The 25,836-nt window shown below is 41.5% G+C and overlaps 2 protein-coding genes across 4 annotated transcripts in view; one reads left to right on the top strand and one right to left on the bottom strand.

Annotated features, from left to right (window-relative positions):
* GPN1 (GPN-loop GTPase 1) overlaps positions 1–21,850 on the bottom strand; it is a 27,753-nt gene extending 5,903 nt beyond the window's left edge. Inside the window, exons 1-13 of one of the 2 annotated variants that reach the window (XM_069582874.1) lie at positions 21,614–21,739; positions 20,841–20,934; positions 14,565–14,645; positions 14,242–14,362; positions 13,731–14,164; positions 12,833–12,870; positions 9,521–9,599; positions 9,216–9,310; positions 8,023–8,068; positions 7,015–7,161; positions 6,282–6,364; positions 4,961–5,000; positions 3,967–4,057 (exon numbers count right to left, since the gene is read on the bottom strand). In XM_069582874.1, coding sequence (XP_069438975.1) covers positions 3,967–4,057; positions 4,961–5,000; positions 6,282–6,364; positions 7,015–7,161; positions 8,023–8,068; positions 9,216–9,310; positions 9,521–9,599; positions 12,833–12,870; positions 13,731–13,805 — 694 coding nt within the window. In that variant the 5' untranslated portion in view covers positions 13,806–14,164; positions 14,242–14,362; positions 14,565–14,645; positions 20,841–20,934; positions 21,614–21,739. Of the gene's footprint in view, positions 1–3,966; positions 4,058–4,960; positions 5,001–6,281; positions 6,365–7,014; positions 7,162–8,022; positions 8,069–9,215; positions 9,311–9,520; positions 9,600–12,832; positions 12,871–13,730; positions 14,165–14,241; positions 14,363–14,564; positions 14,646–20,840; positions 20,935–21,613 lie in introns of both variants that reach the window. The other variant, XM_069582873.1, reaches the window with a different exon arrangement.
* Positions 21,754–25,836, top strand: CCDC121 (coiled-coil domain containing 121). Of its 2 annotated transcripts, none has more exons than XM_069582866.1 (2): positions 21,754–22,444; positions 23,244–25,836. In XM_069582866.1, the coding sequence occupies exons 1-2, from the start codon at positions 21,801–21,803 to the stop codon at positions 24,208–24,210; spliced, it is 1,611 nt and encodes a 536-aa protein (XP_069438967.1). In that variant the 5' UTR covers positions 21,754–21,800; the 3' UTR covers positions 24,211–25,836. The 2 variants fall into 2 exon arrangements, with proteins under 2 accessions (XP_069438967.1, XP_069438968.1); XM_069582867.1 differs by having other exon boundaries at positions 21,784–22,208; positions 23,244–25,830.

Here is a 25,836-nt window from a genome sequence, read left to right as displayed (position 1 = left end):
GATCACTGGACCAGGTTCGATGCATGAGACAGGGTGCTCAGGGCTGGTGCAATGGGATGACCCTGGGGGATGGGATGGGGAGGGAGGTGGGAGGGGTGTTCTAGATGGGGAACACATATGCACCCGTGTCTGACTCATGTTGATACATGGCAAATCCCACTACAATACAGTAAAGTAATTAGCCAGCCTCCAATTAAAATAAATTTTTTAAAAAAAGAAAAAGAGGAGAAAAAAAAGGAAAACTGAATATACTAACGGAAGTACGCTCCCTACACAGGGAAACTAAGTAAGGGCTGAGCTCCAATAATCAGGAGAAAGTCTAATCAAGTGGGTTTGAGTCCTAAGCAGAGGATTCAGCTTGTTAGGGAATGGTCTCTCAGTTCAGTTCAGTTCAGTTCAGTCGCTCAGTCATGTCCAACTCTTTGCGACTCCATGAATCGCAGCACACCAGGCCTCCCTGTCCATCACCAACTCCCGGAGTTCACTCAGACTCACGTCCATCGAGTCAGTGATGCCATCCACCCATCTCACCCTCTGTCGTCCCCTTCTCCTCCTGCCCCCAATCCCTCCCAACATCAGGGTCTTTTCCAATGAGTCAACTCTTCACATGAGGTGGCCAAAGTACTGGAGTTTCAGCTTTAGTATCATCCCTTCCAAGGAAATCCCAGGGCTGATCTTCAGAATGGACTGCTTGGATCTCCTTGCAGTCCAACGGACTCTCAAGAGTCTTCTCCAACACCACAGTTCAAAAGCATCAATTTTTCGGTGCTCAGCCTTCTTCACAGTCCAACTCTCACATCCATACATGACCACAGGAAAAACCATAGCCTTGACTAGACGGACTTTGTCGGCAAAGTAATGTCTCTGCTTTTCAATATGCTATCTAGGTTGGTCATAACTTTTCTTCCAAGGAGTAAGACTCTTTTAATTTCATGGCTGCAGTCAGTGATTTTGGAGTGATTTTGGAGCCCAGAAAAATAAAGTCTGACACTGTTTCCACTGTTTCCCCATCTATTTGCCATGAAGTGATGGGACCAGATGCCATGATCTTCATTTTCTGAATGTTGAGCTTTAAGCCAACTTTTTCACGTTCCACTTTCATCAAGAGGCATTTTAGTTCCTCTTCAGTTTCTGCCATAAGGGTGGTGTCATCTGCATATCTGAGGTTATTGATATTTCTCCCGGCAATCTTGATGCCAGCTTGTGCTTCTTCCAGCCCAGCATTTCTCATGATGTACTCTGCATAGAAGTTAAATAAACAGGTGACAATATACAGCCTTGACGTACTCCTTTTCCTATTTGGAACCAGTCTGTTGTTCCATGTCCAGTTCTAACTGTTGCTTCCTGACCTGCATACAGATTTCTCAAGAGGCAGGTCAGGTGGTCTGGTATTCCCATCTTTCTCAGAATTTTCCACAGTTTATTGTGATCCATACAGTCAAAGGCTTTGGCATAGTCAAAAAAGCAGAAATAGATGGTTTTCTGGAACTCTCTTGCTTTTCTGATGATCCAGCGGATGTTGGCAATTTGATCCCTGGTTCCTTGCCTTTTCTAACACAAGCTTGAACATCTGGAAGTTCACGGTTCACATATTGCTGAAGCCTGGCTTGGAGAATTTTGAGCATTACTTTACTAGCGTGTGAGATGAGTACAATTGTGTGGTAGTTTGAGCATTCTTTGGCATTGCCTTTCTTTGGGATTGGAATGAAAACTGACCTTTTCCAGTCCTGTGGCCACTGCTGAGTTTTCCAAATTTGCTGGCATATTGAGTGCACCACTTTCACAGCATCATCTTCCAGGATTTGAAACAGCTCAACTGGAATTCCATCACCTCCACTAGCTTTGTTTATAGTGATGCTTTCTAAGGCCCAATTGACTTCACATTCCAGGATGTCTGGCTCTAGGTGAGTGATCACACCATCATGATTATCTTGGTCTTGAAGATCTTTTTTGTATAGTTTTTCTCTGTATTCTTGCCACCTCTTCTTAATATCTTCTGCTTCTGTTAGGTCCATACCATTTCTGTCCTTTATCAAGCCCATCTTTGCATGAAATGTTCCCTTGGTATCTCTAATTTTCTTGAAGAGATCTCTAGTCTTTCCCATTCTGTTCTTTTCCTCTATTTCTTTGCACTGATCGCTGAGGAAGGCTTTCTTATCTCTTCTTGCTATTCTTTGGAACTCAGCATTCAGATGCTTATATCTTTGCTTTTCCCCTTTGCTTTTCGCCTCTCTTCTTTTCACAGCTATTTGTAAGGCCTGGACAAAGGCTCTTTGCAAAAAGACAGCCATTTTGCTTTTTTGCATTTCTTTCCATGGGGATGGTCTTGATCCCTGTCTCCTGTACAAGGTCATGAACCTCAGTCCATAGTTCATCAGGCACTCTATCTATCAGATCTAGGCCCTTAAATCTAGTTCTCACTTCCACTGTATAATCATAAGGGATTTGATTTAGGTCATACCTGAATGGTCTAGTGGTTTTCCCTACTTTCTTCAATTTGAGTCTGAATTTGGCAATAAGGAGTTCATGATCTGAGCCACAGTCTGCTCCTGGTCTTGTTTTTGTTGACTGTATAGAGCTTCTCCACCTTTGACTGCAAAGAATATAATCAATCTGATTTCAGTGTTGACCATCGGGTGATGTCCATGTGTAGAGTCTTCTCTTGTGTTGTTGGAAGAGGGTGTTTGCTGTGACCAGTGCGTTTTCTTGGCAAAACTCTATTAGTCTTTGCCCTGCTTCATTCTGCATTCCAAGGCCAAATTTGCCTGTTACTCCAGGTGTTTCTTGACTTCCTACTTTTGTATTCCAGTCCCCTATAATGTAAAGGACATCTTTTTTGGGTGTTAGTTCTAAAAGGTCTTATTGGTCTTCATGGAACCGTTCAACTTCAGCTTCTTCAGCATTACTGGTTGGGGCATAGACTTGGATTACTGTGATATTGAATGGTTCGCCTTGGAAACGAACAGAGATCATTCTGTTGTTTTTGAGACTGCATCTGAGTACTGCATTTCGGACTCTTTTGTTGACCATGATGGCTACTCCATTTCTTCTGAGGGATTCCTGTCTGCAGTAGTAGATATAATGGTCATCTGAGTTAAATTCACCCATTCCAGTCCATCTTAGTTCACTGATTCCTAGAATGTTGACGTTCACTCTTGCGATCTCCTGTTTGACCACTTCCAATTTGCCTTGATTCATGGACCTGACATTCCAGGTTCCTATGTAATATTGCTCTTTACAGCATCAGACCTTGCTTCTATCACCAGTCACATCCACAACTGGGTATTGTTTTTGCTTTGGCTCCATCCCTTCATTCTTTCTGGAGTTATTTCTCCACTGATCTCTAGTAGCATATTGGGCACCTACTGACTTGGTGAGTTCCTCTTTCAGTATCCTATCATTTTGCCTTTTCATACTGTTTATGGGGTTCTCAAGGCAAGAATACTGAAGTGGTTTGCCATTCCCTTCTCCAGTGGACCACATTCTGTCAGACCTCTCCATCATGACCCGCCCTTCTTGGGTGGCCCCATGGGCATGGTTTAGTTTCATTGAGTTAGTCAAGGCTGTGGTCCTAGTGTGATTAGATTGACTAGTTTTCTGTGATTATGGTTTCAGTGTGTCTGCCCTCTGATGCCCTCTTGCAATACCTACCGTCTTACTTGGGTTTCTCTTACCTGGTCTCTAGGTCTCTAGGAGAACCTAACATCAAGCCATGTACCCTAAGGCCATAGGATGTCACGACAACTCCCTCTTCAGGAGCCTAAAAGGTTAAAAAAGCTCAACTGGGAAACAAGGGTGGCCAATTACTTGTTAGATCTAGGATTTATCTAAATTGATTGGCAAATATAAAATACCACATTTACTTTATCCTTTTCTCTTTCTCTCCCTTAAATCCAAACACCTAATACTAAGTGGAGATAACTGTACCCTTCTTTTAGTTCCTAACACCACAAGACCCTCCAGTACCTGTGGCAGTTCCTGTGTCCAAGGCTACAGAGCCCATATCTTTCTGGAGGCGTTCCAGTTGTTCTTTCTGCTGCTGGCTCTGTGCACTGGCCTATATACATAGAAAAATATGTCATTGTATTAAAAAAGAAAGCCCAAGTTAGATGCCAGACTTCTAATGGAAATGACAAATTATACAAATACTTGAGGCTACTTAAACAATGAGGGAGATAAGGGATGAATGATACTAGAAACACTAAGCAGTGTGGGCCCATATTAGCATAAATTCATTCCAGAGGGCTCTGCAGCCTGTATTAGAGGTTTCACAAATTGTACATAAAATCTTCAAAAGAACCCTCAAGCAGACATAGCAGGAAAGCCAAATGATAAGATGTCCAATGGAGCCAATGGGGACAGGCCACCTGATCATTTGGGGAAGAGTTATGAACTGCCTCTCTGTTCTTAAACAAAATTCTAGAACAGCCTTTAAATGGACCTTGGAGTCAGGGTGGAGGTGTAGCAATAGAAGGGCTCAGCACACATAACAGGAAAAACCTGATTTTTATTACTTCAAATTTAGAGAAGGGAAAAAGAGGCCTTTCTGCATCCAGACAGCATACATACAAATTTACAGATCAAATTAACAACTATCTAAAGGATACACCGTATCTAAAAGATACAAGTATCCTTCACAAGTATCTAAGTCAAAGTGGAAGTCGCTTAGTCGCTCAGTCATGTCTGATTCTTTGCAACCCCATGGACTATAACCCCATGGAATTCTCCAGGCCACAACACTGGAATGGGTAGCCTTTCCCTTCTCCAGGGGATCTTCCCAACCCAGATATCAAACCCAAGTCTCCTGCATTACAGGCGGATTCCTTACCAGCTGAGCTACAAGGGAAGCCCTTACAAGTATCTAAAGGATATACCAAAACAAAATCACTTATGATAGATGGATTAGGACATAGTTTGCGACTGTTTTTTAGTAGCCCTAAAACACAGCTTCTTATCTTACCAGTGATTTCTTCAGACGTTCATATTCAGGACGATACTCTCTGGAAAGAGAAACACTCTAAATCCCTTTGATTAATAATTTATCCTGCCTCCCTCCATGGCACTTCTATTTTCCTAGTACTTTGACGATAACAAAAGGTCTTATGTCACCAAACATCAGATGCAACAAGTCTTAGTCACGAAGACTCTAGCCCTAAGGAATTAAAAGCAAGGTGCCTGACCCCGACCCTGAAACCAGCAAAGAGACAAAAGACTGACTGCTGAGCTAGGAAGATCAACTCTGGAGAGACCATGACTGATGAGTTCATCATACACTTGGATGAACATGAATAAAAGATGTTTAAATGACGAGTAAAAGAAGCTAGGCCTACTCAGGAAGCCCAGTATATAAATTATGTCGTTCATCTGGGCAACAATGAAATGATACAGAAAAGAGTCTATCCTGAGGCTTTGATAACACTCGCAAAAGAAAAAAACCCACAACCCTTGTCTGATGAACAAAAAATAATGTGTCTGAAAATAATAATGTGGCTATTAGGATCTTACTAAGTATGAAGCTTGCTAGAAAGCAGCCAGTTATCAGGCCTAAGGAAAGTGTGTAGGTGCTCTGACTCCACTTTCCTTTAGATATATGGAACTCCAGTATTAACCATGACAACAGTTATAACAATCATTTATAAAGAAACATGTTTTCCATGTGTCAGCAATTATGCTAGGTGCTTTAGGTATATCATCTCAAATAATCTCAAATAATCCTCACAATGACCAATCTTAACGGTAAATGCTACAGTTACTCATTTATTAAACGAAGGAAAAAGAAATCTAACTCATGTCTATCTGACTCCAAAGTCTATGTTCTTAATCGGGGGTCAACAAATGTGGCAAACAGGCCAAATCCAGCTCACTGTCTATTTTTATAAATAAAGTTTTACTGGAACACAGCCACACCCAATTGTTTAGGAATTGTCTATAGGTGCTTTTGCACCACAATGATTGAGTTATTACTGTCCACAAAGTCAAAAATTTTTATATCTGACTTTTACAATGTCTGATCACTCCTGCTCTTCATCAATCAATAAAGTGAAGATTTTATATTATTGTGGGGTTTTTTAATATTATTGTTTTTTTTTTTAATATTATTGGTTTTTTAAAACTAATGGGTACTTGTTAACCCTAAATGTGATGAGACCCAGTACACATCTGCATGGCAAATATAATACAAACATTATGAAAACCAAAACATTTTGCCTGACAAAACTGCTGTCATATCAGAATTTTGAGTAACTAAGAATGCCATCAATAAAATGTTCTTTTATCCTCACCTTTCATATTCTTCTGTAGCACTGGCAACTTGCACAAAGAGTTCATCTAAACCTGTACCCAGGACAGCAGACACACCCACCACCTGCCAAAAGCATCATTAATGCCACTGAGGAAACAACTGCATATTTTTAAACAGTGTACATTATTTGGTTCAAACTTCAAAGTTTAAAAGTCATGGTAATAAGTCCATGGAAAGTAGAGAACTGGAAAAGAAAATGAGGACCAAACAAGCAGCAGTTCTTTTCATCTGTTCCCTATCACATCAAACGACAGTCTGTTCTCTATAAAAATTAGTATCTCAATGTTTTTGCTTGGACAGTGAACATACTCCTTGCTACCCACACCTTCTTTTGCTTACACAAATCTTAGCCTTCTTTCAAAGCACACCTATATGTGCTATATCCTCCAAAATCCCTCATTTCAAAAGTGATCTACAACCTAACCACTATCAGGCCAACTTTAAATCTTTCTTAAGATATCACAATATAAGTTACAATACATTGTATTTCAACTCTGTGTTTAGCCTTCTCTCCTAACTAGACCATAAACTCTCTGAAGGTAGGGTCTCTATCATATTTATCTTTTAAATCTCCAGTTTTTAATAAGTAATGCCTTATAAATTACTTTTCGGAAGGTAATGAACTTCCTCTCCAAAGATATGTTCAAAGCCAGCCCTTTGGATTAATAGGTTAACTGAAGAGATGGACAGCATAAGCAAGAGAGAAAGTTTACCCTGAGTGAGCTGTAAAACTCATCTAACACCAGGCTCATTGAACGAGTCAGGTTACTGACATATGTAGTTTCTTGATTCAAAGCATCTTGGAAAGCCTCAAAATCCTGCATCCATTCCACTGCAAAGCTGTGGTCAATGATGTCAGTCTGTACCAGAGAGAAGACAATTATCAGCAACCAGAGATGAGGTCAGACCCCAAACAATGGGAAATTTTATTTTTTAAAAAAAATTTTAATTAATTTTTTAATTAAAAATTTTATTTTTAATTAAAAAAAATTTTAAACTTTTGGCCACATCTCACAGCATGTGGATCTTAGTTCCCTGACCAGGGATTGAACCCATCCCCTGCAGTAGAAGTGTGGAGTCTTAACTACTGGACCATCAGGGAAGTTCCTTCTCCCAATTTCTTTTAATTAAGTGGTGACAACAAAGAGCAATCATTCATAGATTTTCCTTCTCTGCTTCCCCCATTTCCTCCTCCACTGAAACAAGCCACAAGGAGTCAAGACTGCTGTGCAGTATAAATAATGAAATGAAGATCTGTATATTCCAGGTTAAAACAGACTCTTCACTATCCACTGCCAAGTGACCATGGCCACAGTGGAGGCCAGCATTTTCCAGGCTCCAAAGTCAAGTACACAGTCTCTTGCATTCTGGCCAACAGCCAACCACAGAGAAGTTTTGGTTTTAATTGCCACTCCCGACAGACTGGCAGTGCCTCCCTGCCCCCACTTACATAGTCCTGATCTTGAGGGATAACCCATAAGCTGTGGACCAGGAGTGACTCTATTTAGCCTAAAATAACTTTGGAGAAGAATCAGTGACATATAGCATATTCATTCAATTTAATTGAGTCCATTTCTGAGAAGTGTTCACAACTTTGCTTTCAGTTAGCTTAAATCTGCTCTCCAGCATCTGAAATCACCCTTTTCACCTAACCAAACTTCTAACACAAGGTTCTGATGAAAAGAAATATTCAGGCAAGACAGGAAGAAGACTCCACTTACTTTATTCATGACCACAATAAAAGGCAGCTTGGTTTTGTATAAGATGCTGAAAATCAAATATGAAGGCATTATTAGTAAAAGCACTTAAGCTCCTCCTTGCGTTATTAATCCAACGGAACTGAGTAAGTAAAAGGGAGAGGGGTTCAGACTCTAAATACAGGTATCCATTCTCACACAGCACTCACATGTGCTCCCATCCCAAGCAGGAAACCACCACCACTAAGCAAATAACACATGTACACACTCTCTCCTATTCTTGGAGTAATAATGCCTTGGTACTGATCCTGGGTATGTTTATGTGTGTGTGTATGTGTTGTTGTTTTTCCTCAAATTAACTGTCTATTAAACAGTTACTATGGACAGAGGAGCCTGGAAGGCTGCAGTCCATGGGGTCGTTGAGGGCCGGATACGACTGAGCGACTTCACTTTCACGCATTGGAGAAGGAAATGGCAACCCACTCCAGTGTTCTTGCCTGGAGAATCCCAGGGACAGGGGAGCCTAGTGGGCTGCCGTCTATGGGGTCGCACAGAGTCGGACACGACTGAAGTGACTTAGCAGCAGCATGAAGACAAAATCATGCTATCAAATATCAGATTTCTATTTGGATCAGGATTTCTTGTGTTTAACAGGAAGGAACATCCCTGGTCACATTAGAAGAGACAAATTGGAGTGCTTGCTTTTTGCAAATGCCTAAAATTAAACTCAGTGTTAATAATGGCCCACCTTGCTCCTAGGTCTAATGCACTAACATAGCCTAGGAGGGCATGCCCTTCCTCTCCTAATAGCACCACATTTGAGAAAATATGTGCATACAGAATCACGGATGAATCTTTTAATTCAGTCTCTCCTCATGTTATAATCTCATTTTTCCTAGCACACACACACACAAAAAAAGCATTTAGACTAGAGCCTCTATTCTATTCAAAACTGGATTTCATTCAACTGGGGGCAATGCATCTACCAGAAGGTGCATATTCATTCAGCACCTGTTCTGTAATAAGCAAAGGAGAAAGACAACCAGGCGCTGATGCCAAGCATATGTGCTTCTCTTCCCTCACCAACCCAGAAACACTAAAGAGGGTGTGGGCAGCACAAACTGAGAGGGAAGCACTCAGGACTCAAAAATGAAGGAAAAGAAGAAATGGAGCCTTCACTTCTTGACACAACACTATGCCCAACAATAATGCATTACCTGCAGGCATAGAGCATATTGGACATGAAGGTCACTGGGTTGGTACTTCGAGATGTGTCCATTACATAAATGACAATCGTTGGAAATGAAGATGCCTAAAGCCACAGAATAATCACAGCTTTAGTCAAAAGGTCCTTGACCTGTCCCCAAACTCTTCTCCTACCCTCTGTGGAGAGGAAGAACCACTTTAAGAGGGTGTGCAGAGCTCTATGACTCTATCCCACATAAGTTCCCAGGCAGAAAGATGAAGTTTTTCTTGTCTGGCTCTCTACTTAACCCTCAGTAACAAGTCCTAGAATACTCACCAGGGCCTCGGTGATAATTGTCCCAGAAGCTGACCATGTGAATACCTCAATCTGTCCAGGTGTGTCAATCAAGACATACCTGTGTCAAAAAAAAATCATAAAAGAAGTTTTTACTTGTGCATTCCGAAAGATATTCCAGACCACAAAACATTAACATCTGGGCATTTAAGACAAGAAATAACCTTCCATGCCAAGTCTCCCATCTTCCCATTGCCATTAAAGTGAAGACCACATTCCCCCTGGCTTTGGTCAGTGTCCAGTATTCAGGTTCATTGGCAAGAGCAGCAATACATCAGTGCTGCAAACAGTCACAGAGGAAACTGACAGTTTTCAAAATACACTGCATTAAAAGTGAGAGATAAGCAAAACCAGTATGTGAATCTCTTGGGAAACCTGTTTACGTAGCAGTGGGGTTAGAGGAAAATGGAGGGAAGGGAGGAAGAGAAAAAGAAGGTGGTAACTAAAGAAGAAGGTCTCTTCTTGAAGAGATGCAATGTTCTAAACTTGTGGTAATGGCTGTACAATTCTATAACTACCATAAAAGCCACAGAATTGCACAATTAAAATGGGTAAACTGTATGGCACATGAACTATATCTCAATAAAGCTGTTTGTAAAAAAGAACAAAGATTCACTCATACATGGACAATTAACTGACAACAAAGGAGCCAAGAACATAAATGGAGAAAGGGAAGTCTCTTCAAGAGATGGTGTTGGGAAAATCAGTCATATGCAAGAGAACGAAACCAGACCACTCCACATACAAAAATTAACTCAAAATGGATGAAAAACTAGAATGTAACACCCGAAAGAAAACAGAGGCAGTAGCCTCACTACCATCTGTCTCAGTGAAATTTTGGAGGATCGGACACCAAAGGCAAGGAAATCAAAAGCAAAAATAAAAGATGAGACTACATCAAATGAAAAAGCTTCTGCGCAGCAAAGGAAAACATCATCAAAACTAAAAGGTGGAAATTCCCTGGTGGTCCAGTGTTAGGACTTGGCACTTTCACTGTGGTGGCCCAGGGTTCAATACCTGGCTGGAGAACTAAGATCCCACAAGTCACTGGGCATGGCTAAAAATAAAACCCAAAGGCAACCTATTGAACAGCAGAAAATATTTGCAAATCACATCTGATTAGGGATTGGTATCCAAAATACATAAAGAACACATATAATTCACAAAACAACATGATTCATAAATGAGAGAGGATCTAATATGTAGACATTTCTCCAAAGAAGATACACAGATGGTCAATTGGCACATGAAAAGATGTTCAACATCACTAATTACTAAGGAAATGCAAATCAAAACCACAGTGAAATGTTGCCTCACACTTGTTAGAATGGCTCTTATCGAATACCTAACAAATAACAAGTGTTGAAGCAGATGTACAGAAAAAGAAACACTCGTACACTGTTAGTGGCAGTATAAACTGGTACAGCCACTGTGAAAAACAGTAGGAAGATTCCTCAAAAACTGAAGGGTAGAGTTACCATATATGATTCAGTAACCCCACTTCTGGGTATTTATCCAAAGAATATAAAAACACTAGTTAGAAAAAATATACACACCCGTATGTTCATTGCAGCACTATGTACAACACCCAAGACCCGGAAGCAACTTAAGTGTTCACCAATAGATGAATGAATGGATAAAGAAGACGTGGTATGCACATAGTAGAAAACTATTTAGCCATACAAAAAGAATGAAATCTTGCCATTTGTGACAACATGGATGACACTAAGTAAAACAAATCGGAAGCAAAAAGACAACTACTGTACAATTTCACTCATAAATGGAATAATCTGGGAAAAAGAGAGAGAGAATGAAACAAAGAGAAAAGAAAACCAACCAAAAGCAAGATACAGAGAACAAATCAGTGGTTACCAGAGGGAAAAGGGGTTGTGGGTGGGTCAAAGAGGTGAAAGGGATCAACTGTATGGTGACAGATGATAGCTGGCCTTTGGGGGTGATCACTCTGCAGTGTACACAGACATTAAATTATAATGTGTACTGGAAACTTATTTTTTAAAAAAAGGCAAAAAATTCAAACAGCCATTTCTCCAAATATATACCAATGGCTAAGAAGTACATTAAAAGATGCTCAACATCATTAATCATTTAGGAAATACATACCATAAACACAATGTGACACCACTTCATACCCACTAAGATGGCTCTAATCAAAAACAGTAATAAGTACTGATAAGTATGTATAGAAAATGGAACCCTCAATGCATGTATGTTGTAAAATGGTGCCTGCAGCTACCAGGAGCTTGGAGAAATAGGGAAAAGAATGAATGCTAATGAGAATGGGGTTCTTTTGGAGATGAAAATGTTCTGAAATCAGGTGATTATGATCAATGCACAACTTTGTGAATATACCAAAAACTACTAAACTGTATACTTTTAAAGAGTACACATTATGGTCTGGGAATTCATACTGTAACAAAGCTGTTACTTTTAAAAAACTACTCCTATATGATCCTTTTTTTGTAAAAACACCTTATCCAGCCATCCTTCTATCTATGTACATATAAACAGAAACACCTGGGATGATAAATCACTGCTACTATATCCTCACAGTAGCAATAATGATAATGATTGTTATTTCTAATGATAAGAAGGGTGATAGATTCCTATTTTAAATCTATGCATGGTATGAAATAGTCACAGTAATGTCTATACTCTTTTTACAAAAACAAATTATCTTCCTTTCTTTTAAAAAAGCAAACCTATTAAAAATTTAACAACAGTTGTTAATCACAGACAATGATAATAAGAATATTACTCTATTTTATTTTTTAATACTTTTTAAATTAAAAAATAGTCTCTCTGAATCATGTGAATTATATTACTAAAATTTAACAAGTTGTTAATCACAGATAATGATAATAAGAATATTACTCTATTTTATTTTTTAATACTTTTTAAATTAAAAAATAGTCTCTCTGAATCATGTGAATTATATTACTGTAAACAAGGATTAGAAAGGTATTTCAGACACTTTAATGCCAACAAGCAAGAGAAGGCAACTGAACAAGTGAGTTGACTCAAATTCTAAAGATACCTCCTAAGAAGCCAGAACCATATTCCAAAGTGATTGGGGATGGGATTCTATTAAACTAAGCTCCACACTGTAGAGCATCTCAATAACTTGTCTTCTTGACCACAGTTTTCTTCACTTGTCATGGTTTCATCTCAAACTTCACTCTTTCAAAACTTGATTGTATCCCAAAATCTTTCAAAAAAACTTTGAAACACATCTACTACAGAGTAATAAATAGGCATTAGACTGAAATCACTTACTTAGATGTGTTCTGAGCCTTCTCAATAAATTTCATCACCTAAAAGAGAAAGATGTCAATTACAACAGAATCCAAGTTCAACAGAAAAAAATTACAGGGCCCTGTCCAGAGTGGCCCACCTCACAGGCACCATTAACAACTGAATCTCTATGTTGTCCATCTGAGGACACCAACTAACATGTTCATGGAACTAAAGAAACAAAGCCACACCTGCAGCACCACAACACCCTGGAGCACAGGGCAAGCACCTGAGGAGCTGAAGACTTGGATCTGTCAGTCCCAAGTCTCTTTCTTGGTGCTTTGGTAAAATGTTAACAGCTTGTCTCACTGAGTGAAACCGAGGTTAAAAAAAATAGTGATGCAAAACTCTCTTAAGGAAGTGGAATGTGACAGAAAAAACCTAATAGATGATGACAACTATCTGCTACAAGTGAGAAGCCCCATAATCATTCCATTCTCTTCCTGGCAGACCTTCCCACTCCCCATCCCTCCAACCCATCCTTGGGGTAAAACTGCACAGATGAAGAATAGAACCTGGGGGCATTCCATGGCGGTCCCGCGGTTAGGACTCTGTGTTTTCAATGCCAAAGACCCAGGATTCAATCCCTGGTTGGGGAACTAAGATCCTGCAAGCCACATGGCCGAAAAAAAAAGGAGAGCAAAAGAACTCAAGTCTCTTAGGTGTCTGCTTTGTTGGCTGCCACAAACATTCAGTGTGAAGTCTCTCGCCATGTTGATCATCCTCACATAGCCTACTTCTCTGTCCACCAAAATGCCTCCTTATGTTCTATATGGACATCCAGATGGATTGCCCTTCTTTCCCAATGTGATCAAGCTAAGGCATTTAAGAGTCACAAGTTTTAACACAGCCATGTTTATGTAAATAGAGACAGATATACCTGATCAAATCTGGTAGCAAAGAGATTGAGTGAGGTCACTATGCCACCATTAGGTCCAAGTCCATACCTAGACATTAAGTTAAGGATTTAAATTGCTTATAGATCAATTTAGATGATAAAGTTTATTATCTTGACAATCCCTCATACACACACACACACACACATAAACCCAGCATAACATTAGTGTTCCATTGACTAGAATGTACCACACAATCTTAACCTCATAGGGAAACACTCATTATTGACGTCTACCTCATTCATTTATTGTTTAACAATGGCCACGTAAAATGGGGCCAAATGGAATGGACAGATATTTCAGGCATTGACAGTCTGAGAGCATTAGCCATGAAGATCGTCTATGTACCACTCCTTGCTCTGATTCTCACTCTTCAAGTCACCTGAGGATTGGAGTCAGTCTTCCTACTCAGTAGGACCTAAAGGGAAAATACACATTTTATGGGCAATGTACTAAGAGCTGACCAACCCAAAACTTAGAGTTGATCTTACTAACCTTTGAGTTTCCCAGTCTAAAGAGATGGTGACCAATAGCTGTATCCACCAAGGCAATACTACCTTGTGGACCCAGGCACACCACCAGCTAGCCGCTGATCCTCTGTGCTAATCACAACATCCTGCAGTTTGGGACAAAGGCAGAAAATGGAACTCACAAGCTGAAATAGGATGTCTAATCACCTACAATGCCTCTCCTCATATTCATCATCCCTCCTCTTTATAAAGTTACTTGAAAACTATCAAATGCTTTTGCTAGTATACTTCACAAGGAAAGGCACAGATATTTTTTCAAAGCTATACAATACACAGAAAGTAACTAACCAGGGATGAGCCAACAACAAAGTAGATGTAGAAAAGGATACTGTTTCATGACTTCTTTATACTTCACAGTGTCACGAATGTCTGCAGGGGGTGGAAAAAACAAAGAAATGGAATTTAACACATAAGAAACAATACAATTTGAGACTCTCTATAATACCTAAGCTAATTGACTTCTCAAGTTATCTCTGCTTCCTCTGAGGAAATAAATCAGTTTCTCTCTTAGCATCCAAGTCACTTTTCAAATCTGTTTCCTAAATTTTCAAGCTAAGATCACTGAATTGTGATAGCAAAAGCAGCAAGTTCAGGAACAGACTAGGAGGACAAAAGGTACCCTGGAAGTATCTTCCCTCCCGACAAGAAACTGAAACCAGCTTTTGAAGCTTCTATGCTCAGCACTGTCTGTTAGTAACTTCTCCAGCTTCACACTGGTTTACTTCCTTATGGTCACGGATAACTGCCAAGTAACCCAAGAAGGTTAGGCTAGGAGCTCTCCGGTTACAGTAGGGATGGTCTGAGATGAAAAGAAAAGTTCTATACGACTTAAGTACTTTCTCAGTGACCATATATATAGAAAAAGGGAGTTAAATCAAGAAAAAAGGCTTATTCTTTACTCCTCACTTACTGGTAACTAAGTTAAAGCAGATAACATTTTTATAAAGGCATTAACTTGGGGAGTGGATGTCAGGGAGAGAAATAAGTGATGGAGATTAAGAGGTACAAACTTTCAGTTACAAAACAAATGAGTCATGGGGGTGAAATGTACAGTGTGGGGAATATAGTCAATAATAATATAATACTGTTGTATGGTGACAGATATTAACTAGATTCGTCATAGCGATCATTTTGAAATGTTAACAGATATTTCAAATTAGTATGTTATGTACCAGGAACTAATGATAATACTTTGGCAGGTCACTTACACTGCAAGACAAACAAACACGCAGAAAAAGCAGACTGGATTTGTAGTTACCAGAAGTGGGTGCAGAGAGAGGGAACAATTGGATGAAGGTAGGCAAAAGGTATTAACTTCCAATGCTAACACCAATAAATACTAGAGATGTAATACACAATATTATAAATGTAACAAGCACTGCTATATGTTAACATGTGAAAGCTATTAAGAGTTCTCATAACAAGGGAAAAAAGATTTTGCATTCCTTTAATTTTATATCTATATGAGACAATAGATGTTCACTACTCTGATGCTGGGAAAGATTGAGGACAGGAGGAGAAAGGGACAACAGAGGATGAGATGGCTGGATGGCATCACCGACTCAATGGACATGTGTTTGGGTAGGCTCTGGGAATTGGTGATGGACAGAGAGGCCTGGCGTGCTGCAGTTCATGTGGTCGCAAAGAGTCAGACACAACTGAGCAACTGAACTGAACTGAACTGAACTGAAACTTACCATGATAATCACTTCCTGAGTTTGTAAATCAAACCATTATGTTATACAACTTAATCATATACAATGCTATATGTCAATTATATCTCAATAGAACTAGAAAAAAATTTATCTGGATGGAATTCAAAATAAAAAGGAAATTGATCTATCCAGTAATATCTAACTAAACCTATACAGCAGTCAGTAGACCTACCCCATCAACTACTGCTCCTTGGAAGAAAAGCTATTACCAACCTAGACAGCATATTAAAAAGCAGAGACATTACTTTGCCAACAAAGGTCCATCTAGTCAGTTATGGTTTTCCCAGTAGTCATGTATGGATGTGAGAGTTGGACCATAAAGAAAGCTGAGTGCCAAAGACTTGATGCTTTTGAACTATGATGTTGGAGAAGATTCTTGAGTCCTTTGGACTGCAAGGAGATCCAACCAGTCCATCCTAAAGGAGATCAGTCCTGAATATTCACTGGAAGGACTGATGCTGAAGCTGAAACTCCAATACTTTGGCCACCTGATGGGAAGAGCCAACTCACTGGAAAAGACCCTGATGCTGGGAAAGATTGAAGGCAGGAGGAGAAGGGGACAACAGAGGATGAGACGGTTGGATGGCATCACTGACTCAACGGACATGGGTTTGAGCAAGCTCGGGGAGTTGGTGATGGACAGGGAAGCCTGGCAAGCTGCAGTCCATGGGGTCGCAAAGAGTTGGACACGACTGAGCGACTGAACTGAGCCTTTAAGTGAAAAGATAGAAATATTTTTTCTCCAAAATTGTTCCCATAATGATTTCTGCTTCTTAATACCAGGTCTTCCTTAATTAGTATGTTTGGAGTACAAGCTTAATAAGACTAAAAAGAGACCAGGAGAGAAAGGACTAACACCAAGGAATAGTCTGAAAATCAGGAGGCCTAGATCCCATCAAGTATCAGGACACTGGCTCTCACCCACTCTTAATCTTTTTTATCCTCAGAGTGTGATGAGGGAGGGAACCTCTTACCATGGCAATGCACACCAGCATATATACACACATTTTCCCATGTAACTTTGCAAGATGGCTACAGATCAGTAAGCAGACTATGCACCAAACCCTCATGCTCTTAACTTGAAGAAAAGAAACTACATACACAGCCTGCTGAAGGGTTTATGGCTTAGAAGACAGAGGACTGACTTTCTGTCACTTCATTTTTCCAAATGGCCATACTCTGACACCCTCGGGTCAAAAAGAGGTGGAGAGAATAGTAGTGGTAAGGAAAAAAGGAAATCTATAGCCCTACCATAGAGTCTGAAGACTCTAAGATTGGGCTGCCTCAGGCCAAACTACAGGGAAGGAGCACAGCCCCATCCATCAGCAGAAAACCGGATTCAAGATTTATTGAGCATGGCCCACCAGAGCAAGACCCAGTTTTCCCCACAGCCAATTCCTCCCAACAGGAAGCTGCACAGGCCTCTTACACTCATCCATCAGAGGGCAGACACAATGAAAACCACAATCATAGAAAACTAACCAAAATGATCACACGGGCCTTCTCTAACTCAATGAAACTATCAGTCATTGTAGGGCCACCCAAGATGGACAGGTCATGGTGGAAAGTTCTGATAAATCATGGTCCACTGGACAAGGGAATGGCAAACCACTTCAGCATTCTTGCCTTGAGAACCCCATGAACAATATGAAAAGGCAAAAAGATATGACACTGAAACATGAACTTCCCAGGTCAGATGAACTTGCAATATACTACTGAAAAAGAGTCGAGAAACAGCTCTAGAAGGAATGAAGAGGCTGAGTCAAAGAGGAAACAAAACCCAGCTATGGATATGCCTGGTGGTGAAAGTAAAGTCCAATGCTGTGAAGAACAATATTGCACAGGAACTTGAAATGTTAGATCCATGAATTAAGGTAAATAGTAAGTGGTCAAACATGAGATGGCAAGAGTGAACATCAACATTTTAGGAATCAGTGAACTAAAATGGACCAGAATGGGCGAATTTAATTCAGATGACCATTTATCTACTACTGTGGGCAAGAATCCCTTAAAGAAGTGGAACAGCCTTCATAGTCAACAAAAGAGTACAAAATGCAGTACTTGGATGTATTCTCAAAAATGAAAAAAATGATCTCTGTTCATTTCCAAGGCAAACCATTCAATATCACAGTAATCCAAGTCTATGCCCCAACCACTAAAGTCAAAGAAGCCGAAGTTGACTGGTTCTATGAAGACCCACAAGACCTTCCAGAACTAAAACACACACACACACACACACACACACACACACACACAAATGTCCTTTTCATTATAGGGGACTGGAATGCAAAAGTAGGAAGTCAAGAGATACCTAGAGTATCAGGCAAGTTTGACCTTGGAGTACAAAATGAAGCAGGGCAAATGCTAATAGTGTCTTGCCAAGAGAACGCACTGGTCATAGCAAACACACTCTTCCAACAATACGAGATAACTCTAAACATGGACATCACCAGATGGTCAATACCAAAATCAGATTGATTATGTTCTTTGCAGGCAAAGATGGAGAAGTTCTATACAGTCAATAAAAACAAGACAGGGAGCCAACTGTGGTTCAGATCATGAACTCCTTATTGCAAAATTCAAACTTAAAGAAAGTAGGAAAACATTCAGGTATGACCTAAATCAAATCCCTTACACTTATACAGTGGAAGTAACAAATAGATTCAAGGGATTAGATCTGATAGACAGAGTGCCAGAAGAACTATGGATGGAGGTTTCTAACACTGTACAGGAGGCGGTGATCAAAACCATCCCCAAGAAATGCAAAAAGGCAAAATGGTTGTCTGAGAAGGCCTTACAACTAGCTAAGAAAAGAAGAGAAGCTAAAGGCAAAGGAGAAAAGGAAAGATATGCCCATCTGAATGGGCAAGTTCCAAATAATAACAAGGAGAGATAAGAAAGCCTTCTTAAGTGAACAATGCAAAGAAATAGAAGAAAACAATAGAATGGAAAAGACTAGAGATCTCTTCAAGAAAATCAGAGATAACAAAGGAACATTTCATGCAAAGATGGGCACAATAAAGGACAGAAATGGCACGGACCTAACAGAAGCAGAAGATATTAAGAAGAGGTGGCAAGAATACACAGAAGAATTGTACAAAAAAGTCTTGACCTGGATAACCACGATGGTGTGATCACTCACCTAGAGCCAGACATCCTGGAGTGTGAAGTCAAGTGGGCCTTAGGAAGTATTACTACAAACAAAGCTAGTGGAGGTGATGGAATTCCAGCTGAGCTACTGAAAACCCTAAAAGACGTTGCTATTTAAGTGCTGCACTCAATATGCCAGCAAATTTAGAAAATTCAGCAGTGGCCACAGGACTAGAAAAGGTCAGTTTTCATTCCAATCTCAAGAGCAGGGCAATGCCAAAGAATGTTCAAACTACCACACAACTGCACTAATTTCACATGCTAGCAAGGCTTCAAGCTAGGTTTCAACAGTATGTGAACCAAGAACTTCAAGATGTACCAGGTAGATTTAGAAAAGGCAGAGGAACCAGAATCAAATTGCCAACATCCATTGGATCATAGAAAAAGTAAGGGAACTCCAGAAAAACACCTACTTCTGCTTCATTGACTATGCTAAAACCTTTGACTGCGTGGATCACAACAAACTGGAAAATTCTTAAAGAGATGGGAATACCAGACCACTTTACCTGCCTCCTGAGAAACCTGTATGCAGGTCAAGAAGCAACAGTTAGAACTGAACATGGAAGAACAGACTGGTTCCAAATTGGGAAAGAAATACATCAAGGCTGTATATTGTCACCCTGCTTATTTAACTTAGACGCAGAGTATATCATGAGAAATACTGGGCTGGATGAAGCTCAAGCTGGAATCAAGATTGTTGGGAGAAATATAAATAACCTCAGATATGCAGATGACACCACTCTAATAGCAGAAAGCAAAGAGGAGCTAAAGAGTCTCTTGATGAAGGTGAAAGTGGACAGTGAAAAGGCTGGCTTAAAACTCAACATTCAAAAACTAATGGCATCTGGTCCCATCACTTCACAGCAAATAGATGGGGAAACAGTGGAAACAGTGACAAACTTTATTTTCTTGGGCTCCAAAATCACTGCAGATGATGACTGCAGCCATGAAATTAAAAGACACTTGCTCCCTGGAAGAAAAGCCATGATAAACCTAGACAACATATTAAAAAGCAGAGGCATTACTTCGCAAAGGTCCATATAGTCAAAGCTATGATTTTTCCAGTAGTCATATACGGATTTGAGAGTTGGATCACAGAGAAGGCTAAGCACCAAAGAATTGATGCTTTCAAACCTGGTGCTGGAGAAGACTGTTGAGAGTCCCTTGGACAGAAAGGAGATCTAACCAGTCAACCCTAGAGGAAATCAATCCTGAATATTCACTGGAAGGACTGATGCTGAAGCTGAAACTTCAATACTTTGGCCACCTGATGGGAAGAGCCAACTTATTTGAGAAGATCCTGATGCTGGGAAAGATCAAAGGCAGGAGGAGAAGGGGACAACAGAGGGTGAGATGGTTGGATGGCATCACTGACTCAATGGACATGAATTTGAGCAAATTCCAGTAGATGGTAAAGGACAGGAAAGCCTGGCATGCTGCAGTCTATGGGGTCTAAAAGAGCTGGACACTACTGAGCAACTGAAGGACTGAACAACAATAACAAGGAAGGGGAGGGAGTAAACAAAGGAAAAAATGGGAAATAGGAAGAAGGCTGTTTCAGGATACTAGCAAATCTAAGGGAAATGAAATCAGGCAGTTTAGAAAACATTAAAAATGAAAGTATTGAAGATGGTAGGATAGGTTGACAGCGTCCCATCCTCTAAGAAACTTTACACAAGTTCTGGCAGAGTTTACTCACCAATATTGGCAGGAAAGGGAACTTCATGCACAGCTGGGTCCAGGTTGATCACATAAGGTGGACACCCTTGACTATGCAGATATCCTGTGAGCCTCTGCAGTGACATGGAGAGAGGGATGGGCTGAGACCAACAGCAGGACCAAGGGACAAGAGTGAACTTCCTCTCCTTTATCCAACTTACCAGAAGAATTGTACTTCCATTTCCCTCTACCTTATTCGTCTCTGATCTCCACCTACAACATTCACTCTCAGTTGAAATGCTACCTTTCTTCGTCACACATCCAAGAGTCTCCTCTATACTCCATCACTTAACTTGGAGCGGGGGCAGGGTTTCTATCTCCCCGCCAAAATAGTAGCTCCACCTAAGCGGGAACTTTGTCATTTCTGCTGTATCCCCAGTGCCTGAAACATGGCAGGCAGCCCAGAAAGAATTGTTTAGAAATCTACACTTTAGAAACCCAACACTCTATTAACCGCCAGAATTCCTTTAAGCCTCTGCCTTGTGGAGTTGGCAATAACATGACAATTCCTATACCAACTACAGTCATACCAAATCGGCACTGAGGGTGCGTAGAAGAGTCTAAATGAACCCAGGTTAGGATCTGAGAAGGCTTCGCGGAGAAAGGAACCGGAGTTGCCGGTATGTCCCTGAAAGCAGGCGCCGGTTCTTTCCAACTCTCTAGAGAGACTGCCCTCACTTTTTTCTCCTGGCCTTACTCCCACCACAGACAACTTCTCGCGCTCCCCGACTACGCCCGCGCCATGTAGGTCACCTGTACAAAGGTGGTTTTCCCGGACCCCGCCATTCCCAACACCAACAGACACGCTGGGGGCCGGGGACCCCCTGAAGCTTGAGATTCCGTGGCAGCTGCGGGCGCGGCCATCTTGTTCCTGGCTCCGCCCACTAGACAATAGAGACGCTACTTGCTAGAGAGACACCCGCGACTTTCCGGATTCTGAATGAGACTAGAACACAACAAAACCAAATCGAATCCAACCCAACCGGCCAGAAAGGGCAGGGCTAAGGGGCGAGGCGTGCACCTTTTTCTGTCCATCGTGACCCGGATGGGGGCCCAACTAGGGACCCCGTCGGGGAAGTGGAGGCACTGGGAGGACGGCTGGAAAAGGCCAACCAAAGAGCTGCTCACGGTCGTCGGGCAGGGCCTGGGAAAGCCAAAGCTCTGGACCCCGGGCGGGCAGGACTATCAGGGACCCCAGGGTCCACCGGGGACCCCAGGAACCCCAGGGACGACCAGGGATTCCCGCGCTACGTTAGTGAAGAGAGTGCGTTTTCCTGTCAGCCCCCGGGGAGCTGGGAACCGAGCCTCTGGAGAACCGGCCGTCAGAGCTCTTCCGTCAGCCGAGGAGGTTAGGCGGCTTAGGACTGCACGACAGGGGACCCTAACAGGATGCGAGCCCCGGGGTTGCTGGGCCACGCCGAGATCCGCAGAGCCTAGTTCGGAGAAACTGGGAATAACCCCCGTAATGACACGCTATTTCCGCGTGTTGCCGCCCCCCAAAAGTAGCTCTCGCTCCGTGGTAGTCTCCCGAAAGGGACAGAGCCGCGACACCGGGGAAGAACAGTCGGCTGACAAGTTTGTCAAGTAGGTACTGAAGGGGCACCTCCCTCCACCCTAGCTCCCTTGGCACCCGGAAAGCTGAAGAGCTGAGGCGTGTACTCCTCCGTCACCTAGTTGGCTCCAATGGCCCTTTGCAGTGGCAGTAGTGTTCAATAAGCTGTGAGATGTGGGTTTTACACCCAGGCTCTGTTGTACATTGTACATTCCCGGAGTTAACTTCTGAAGGCAGAAGGGGACGACAGAGGTTGGATGGCATCACCGACTCAATGGACATGAGTTTCAGTAAATTCCGGGAGCTGGGATGGACAGGGAGGCCTGGCGTGCTGCAGTCCATGGGGTCCCAAAAAGTCCGACGCGACTGAGCGACTGAACTGAACTGAACTGAGGGCTGGCCATCAGCTGAGGACGTTATGCAGCTTAGGACTGCACGACTCCGGACCCTGGCAGGATCCGAGCCCCTGAGTTGCTGGGCGACGCCGAGATCCGCAGAGCCTAGCTCGGAGAAACTAGGAATTTCTGGGGGTGTACATTGTGGTGAAGGCACTTCAATTCTCTGAACCTGTTTTCTCCTCTTTAAGCTGGAGAGGCTACCTCTCAGGGTTGCAGCGAAGACTTGTCAGTTGTAAATTACACTCCCTTGTCTTTACCCCTAGTTCTACCACTCTCCCCCCACCACTCCTACCCACTTACCTTGTGTGAGGGACATCAATTTGTCCACCCAAATACTTGAGATATGAATTACAGTACAAGTGTGAATTTTGAAAATTATTTTCTAATTTCTCATGAAAAACATGAGCAGATGTCTCGCTTGTTCTTCTTTCAGGTTGGCTGAGGACACCAGTGAGTCCCTTCAACCAGATGTTAATTTCATACATACTTTTCTCAAGCCAGAGAAGCTAACAAAGGTTGAGAAGAGGTTTAAGGGAAGAGCAGTAATGGAAATGATGAAGCTGGACAAAGAAATCAAAGAAACTCAAATTCGGCTAGAGCCCTTAGTGGTGGAAACCCGGCAGCTACTGGAGGAAAAAGATCACATACAGAAGGAAAACCAGTTCTTTCAGGAATACCTGACCAAGCAAACAGAGGAGTCTAGACAGAGAACCGAGAAGCTGTGGAACTACTATCTACAACAAAGCGTGAAGATTGAACAAAGAAAACAAGAATTAACCTCCAAATATGCGAACAAAAATTCAGCGCTTAAAAGAGAGCTCTTGGAGAAGGAAAACACCCTATCCAATTTGAATAAGCAGTTGGAGGCAATGAGGGACATTTCAGTGATAAAGGAAAAACAGGACAGAGAAATTGAGAAACTTCAGCAGGAGATAAAGAAGACCCACGTTGAGACAGCTGCAAAGAAACAGGCGATGCTCGTCCAGTTCTTCCAGGACAAAGCATTACTGGAGGCACAGCTGAGTGAGCTAGAGGCAAGGGAGCCGGGAAAGAAGTTAACAAAGGAGCTGAAAAGCAAGAACCAGGCCTTGGAGAAGGCAGCAAAGCAGCACGTTTCCGAGTTCCACAGTAATATCAACAGACAGCACCAACAGTTACAGAAGGAACTTCCAGAGCTAGTTCAGAAATGCCATCAGTTGGAGGATACTCACAGCCAATTAAAAAAGCAGCAGCAGCTGCTGCAGCAGGAGCACTGGTATGTGGAGTGTTTAAGGCGAGGGAGGCAACAGCTGCAGGAAAGGCGTAATCGGTGCCCAAATGGACAGGGTTCTCCGAAGACCACAAGGAACCCTGCCCTAGGCACCAAACCAAAGGTGCATCCAAAGAAATTTCTAAAATAACACTAAGTCAAGACTAGAGCAAGGGTTCTTAGGTGCCATATAACATAATCCTGGTTAGGAAGGCTTTGAGATCTCAGGTTGCTGTGGTAAAATACCCATTGTAATGTGTTAATATGAAGGATTAGGTGTTTTTCTCAACCAATACTGCTAGATTATTGGTAGCACTGGCTTCCCATTATGTTAGGTTTTTCTTTAATTAGCTCCTGGTAATAACTGGGCTGTTCCTTATACCTCCAGATAACCCAGTACCATTTGCTAAAAATCCACCTGTGAAACCACCTCAAGAAAACAGCTTGAGAAAGTGACAGAAAAACAGTTGTGTGGTGTGTTCCACCTAGCTAAGTTAGGTTTCTTTACAGAAAAGGAAACCCCTGAGGAATAGCATTTCAGATTGTTAGATTCTGCTTTGTGCTCTGAAAACAACCAATGTCCATGTATCCTCCCTTCTTTGGCCACCTTGGCACACACGTGCAGTGTTTTCAAGCTTCTTTATAAAGTCTGTGCTGGTGATCAATTAGCTGCTTCTGTAGTTTTCTCATGATTGAAAGATTAATAACAGCAAGTGTAAACAGGATGACCTGCTGTCTGATGCTCAGCCCATACAATTTTGAGTAAACTGTGTGATGTTAGTTGTTCAGTGGTATCTGACACTTCGTGACCCCATGGACTGTAGCCCGCCAGGCTCCTCTGTCCATGAAATTCTCCAGGCAAGGATTGGGTAGCCATTCCCTTCTCCAGAGGATCTTCTTGACCTAGGGATTGAACCTGGGTCTCCTGCATTGCAAGCATTCTTTACCAAGGAGACCCAGGTTCAATTCCTTGGTTGGGAAGATCCCCTGGAGAAGGGCATGGCAACCCACTCCAGTATTCTTGCCTGGAGAATTCCATGAACAGAGGAGCCTGGCAGGCTATAATCCATGGAGTCACAAAGAGTCAGGCACGACTAAACAACTAACACTTTCACTTATTCAAACTCTGTGAAGGAAGGGTAGAGGGCACAGTATAGTCAGTCAGTTTTCTGTGGAGAAATACCACTAACATGAGTGAGATGACTGACTGCTTCTGCCTGTTTTAGAAAAATGTATCAAAAGAAAGTGATCATATATTTGGAGAACTTTTTGAAGATTCTTTTGCCATCTTGTTCCCTAGCAACATCCTCAAATTCTAAGATTACAAAGATGACTGAAGTTTCAATAAGAAAGAGCACTTTAGCTTTAGGTCATGTGTATCCTACATCTATGCCCCTTCAATTGAACTAGAAATAGTATTTTAAATTAGTTTAGACTTTTAGGATAGTTACATTTTTGGCACTTAGGAGATACTAATGATCAGATCAGGGATTTCTTTGAATGCTGCATCCTGGTACAGAAATATAACTTCATATTTTAACATCACTCCCTTATGAAAAAATAGAATCAACTTTAAAGAAACTATCAGTGATGAAAACCTTCAGAATGATTTTCCCAGTTTTCAGTTTCATTCATATGTAAAATGAATTCTTGTACTTAGATTCAGAAAGGGATTCTGCCTCCATGTGCCTTTACTTCTAGCTTTAATAACTTTGCTGTTAAATGTGTAATGTCTTGGTTCCTAATTTTTTATTGAAAATAAAAAAATTAAAGATTA

The sequence above is a fragment of the Ovis canadensis genome, chromosome 3 (assembly GCF_042477335.2).
Source record: "Ovis canadensis isolate MfBH-ARS-UI-01 breed Bighorn chromosome 3, ARS-UI_OviCan_v2, whole genome shotgun sequence".
In the NCBI taxonomy this organism is placed as follows: domain Eukaryota; kingdom Metazoa; phylum Chordata; class Mammalia; order Artiodactyla; family Bovidae; genus Ovis; species Ovis canadensis.
The sequence above is the reverse complement of the archived record's forward strand: the minus strand, read 5'-3'. Positions and strand labels throughout refer to the sequence as shown.

Excerpts from the sequence above, each read along its gene's own strand:
- CCDC121 (XM_069582866.1), top strand. The coding sequence starts at position 21,801 with ATGAGACTAGAACACAACAAAACCAAATCGAATCCAACCCAACCGGCC. Across the intron at positions 22,445-23,243 it reads TCGGCTGACAAGTTTGTCAA|GTTGGCTGAGGACACCAGTG; the intron begins GTAGGTACTGAA and ends TTCTTCTTTCAG.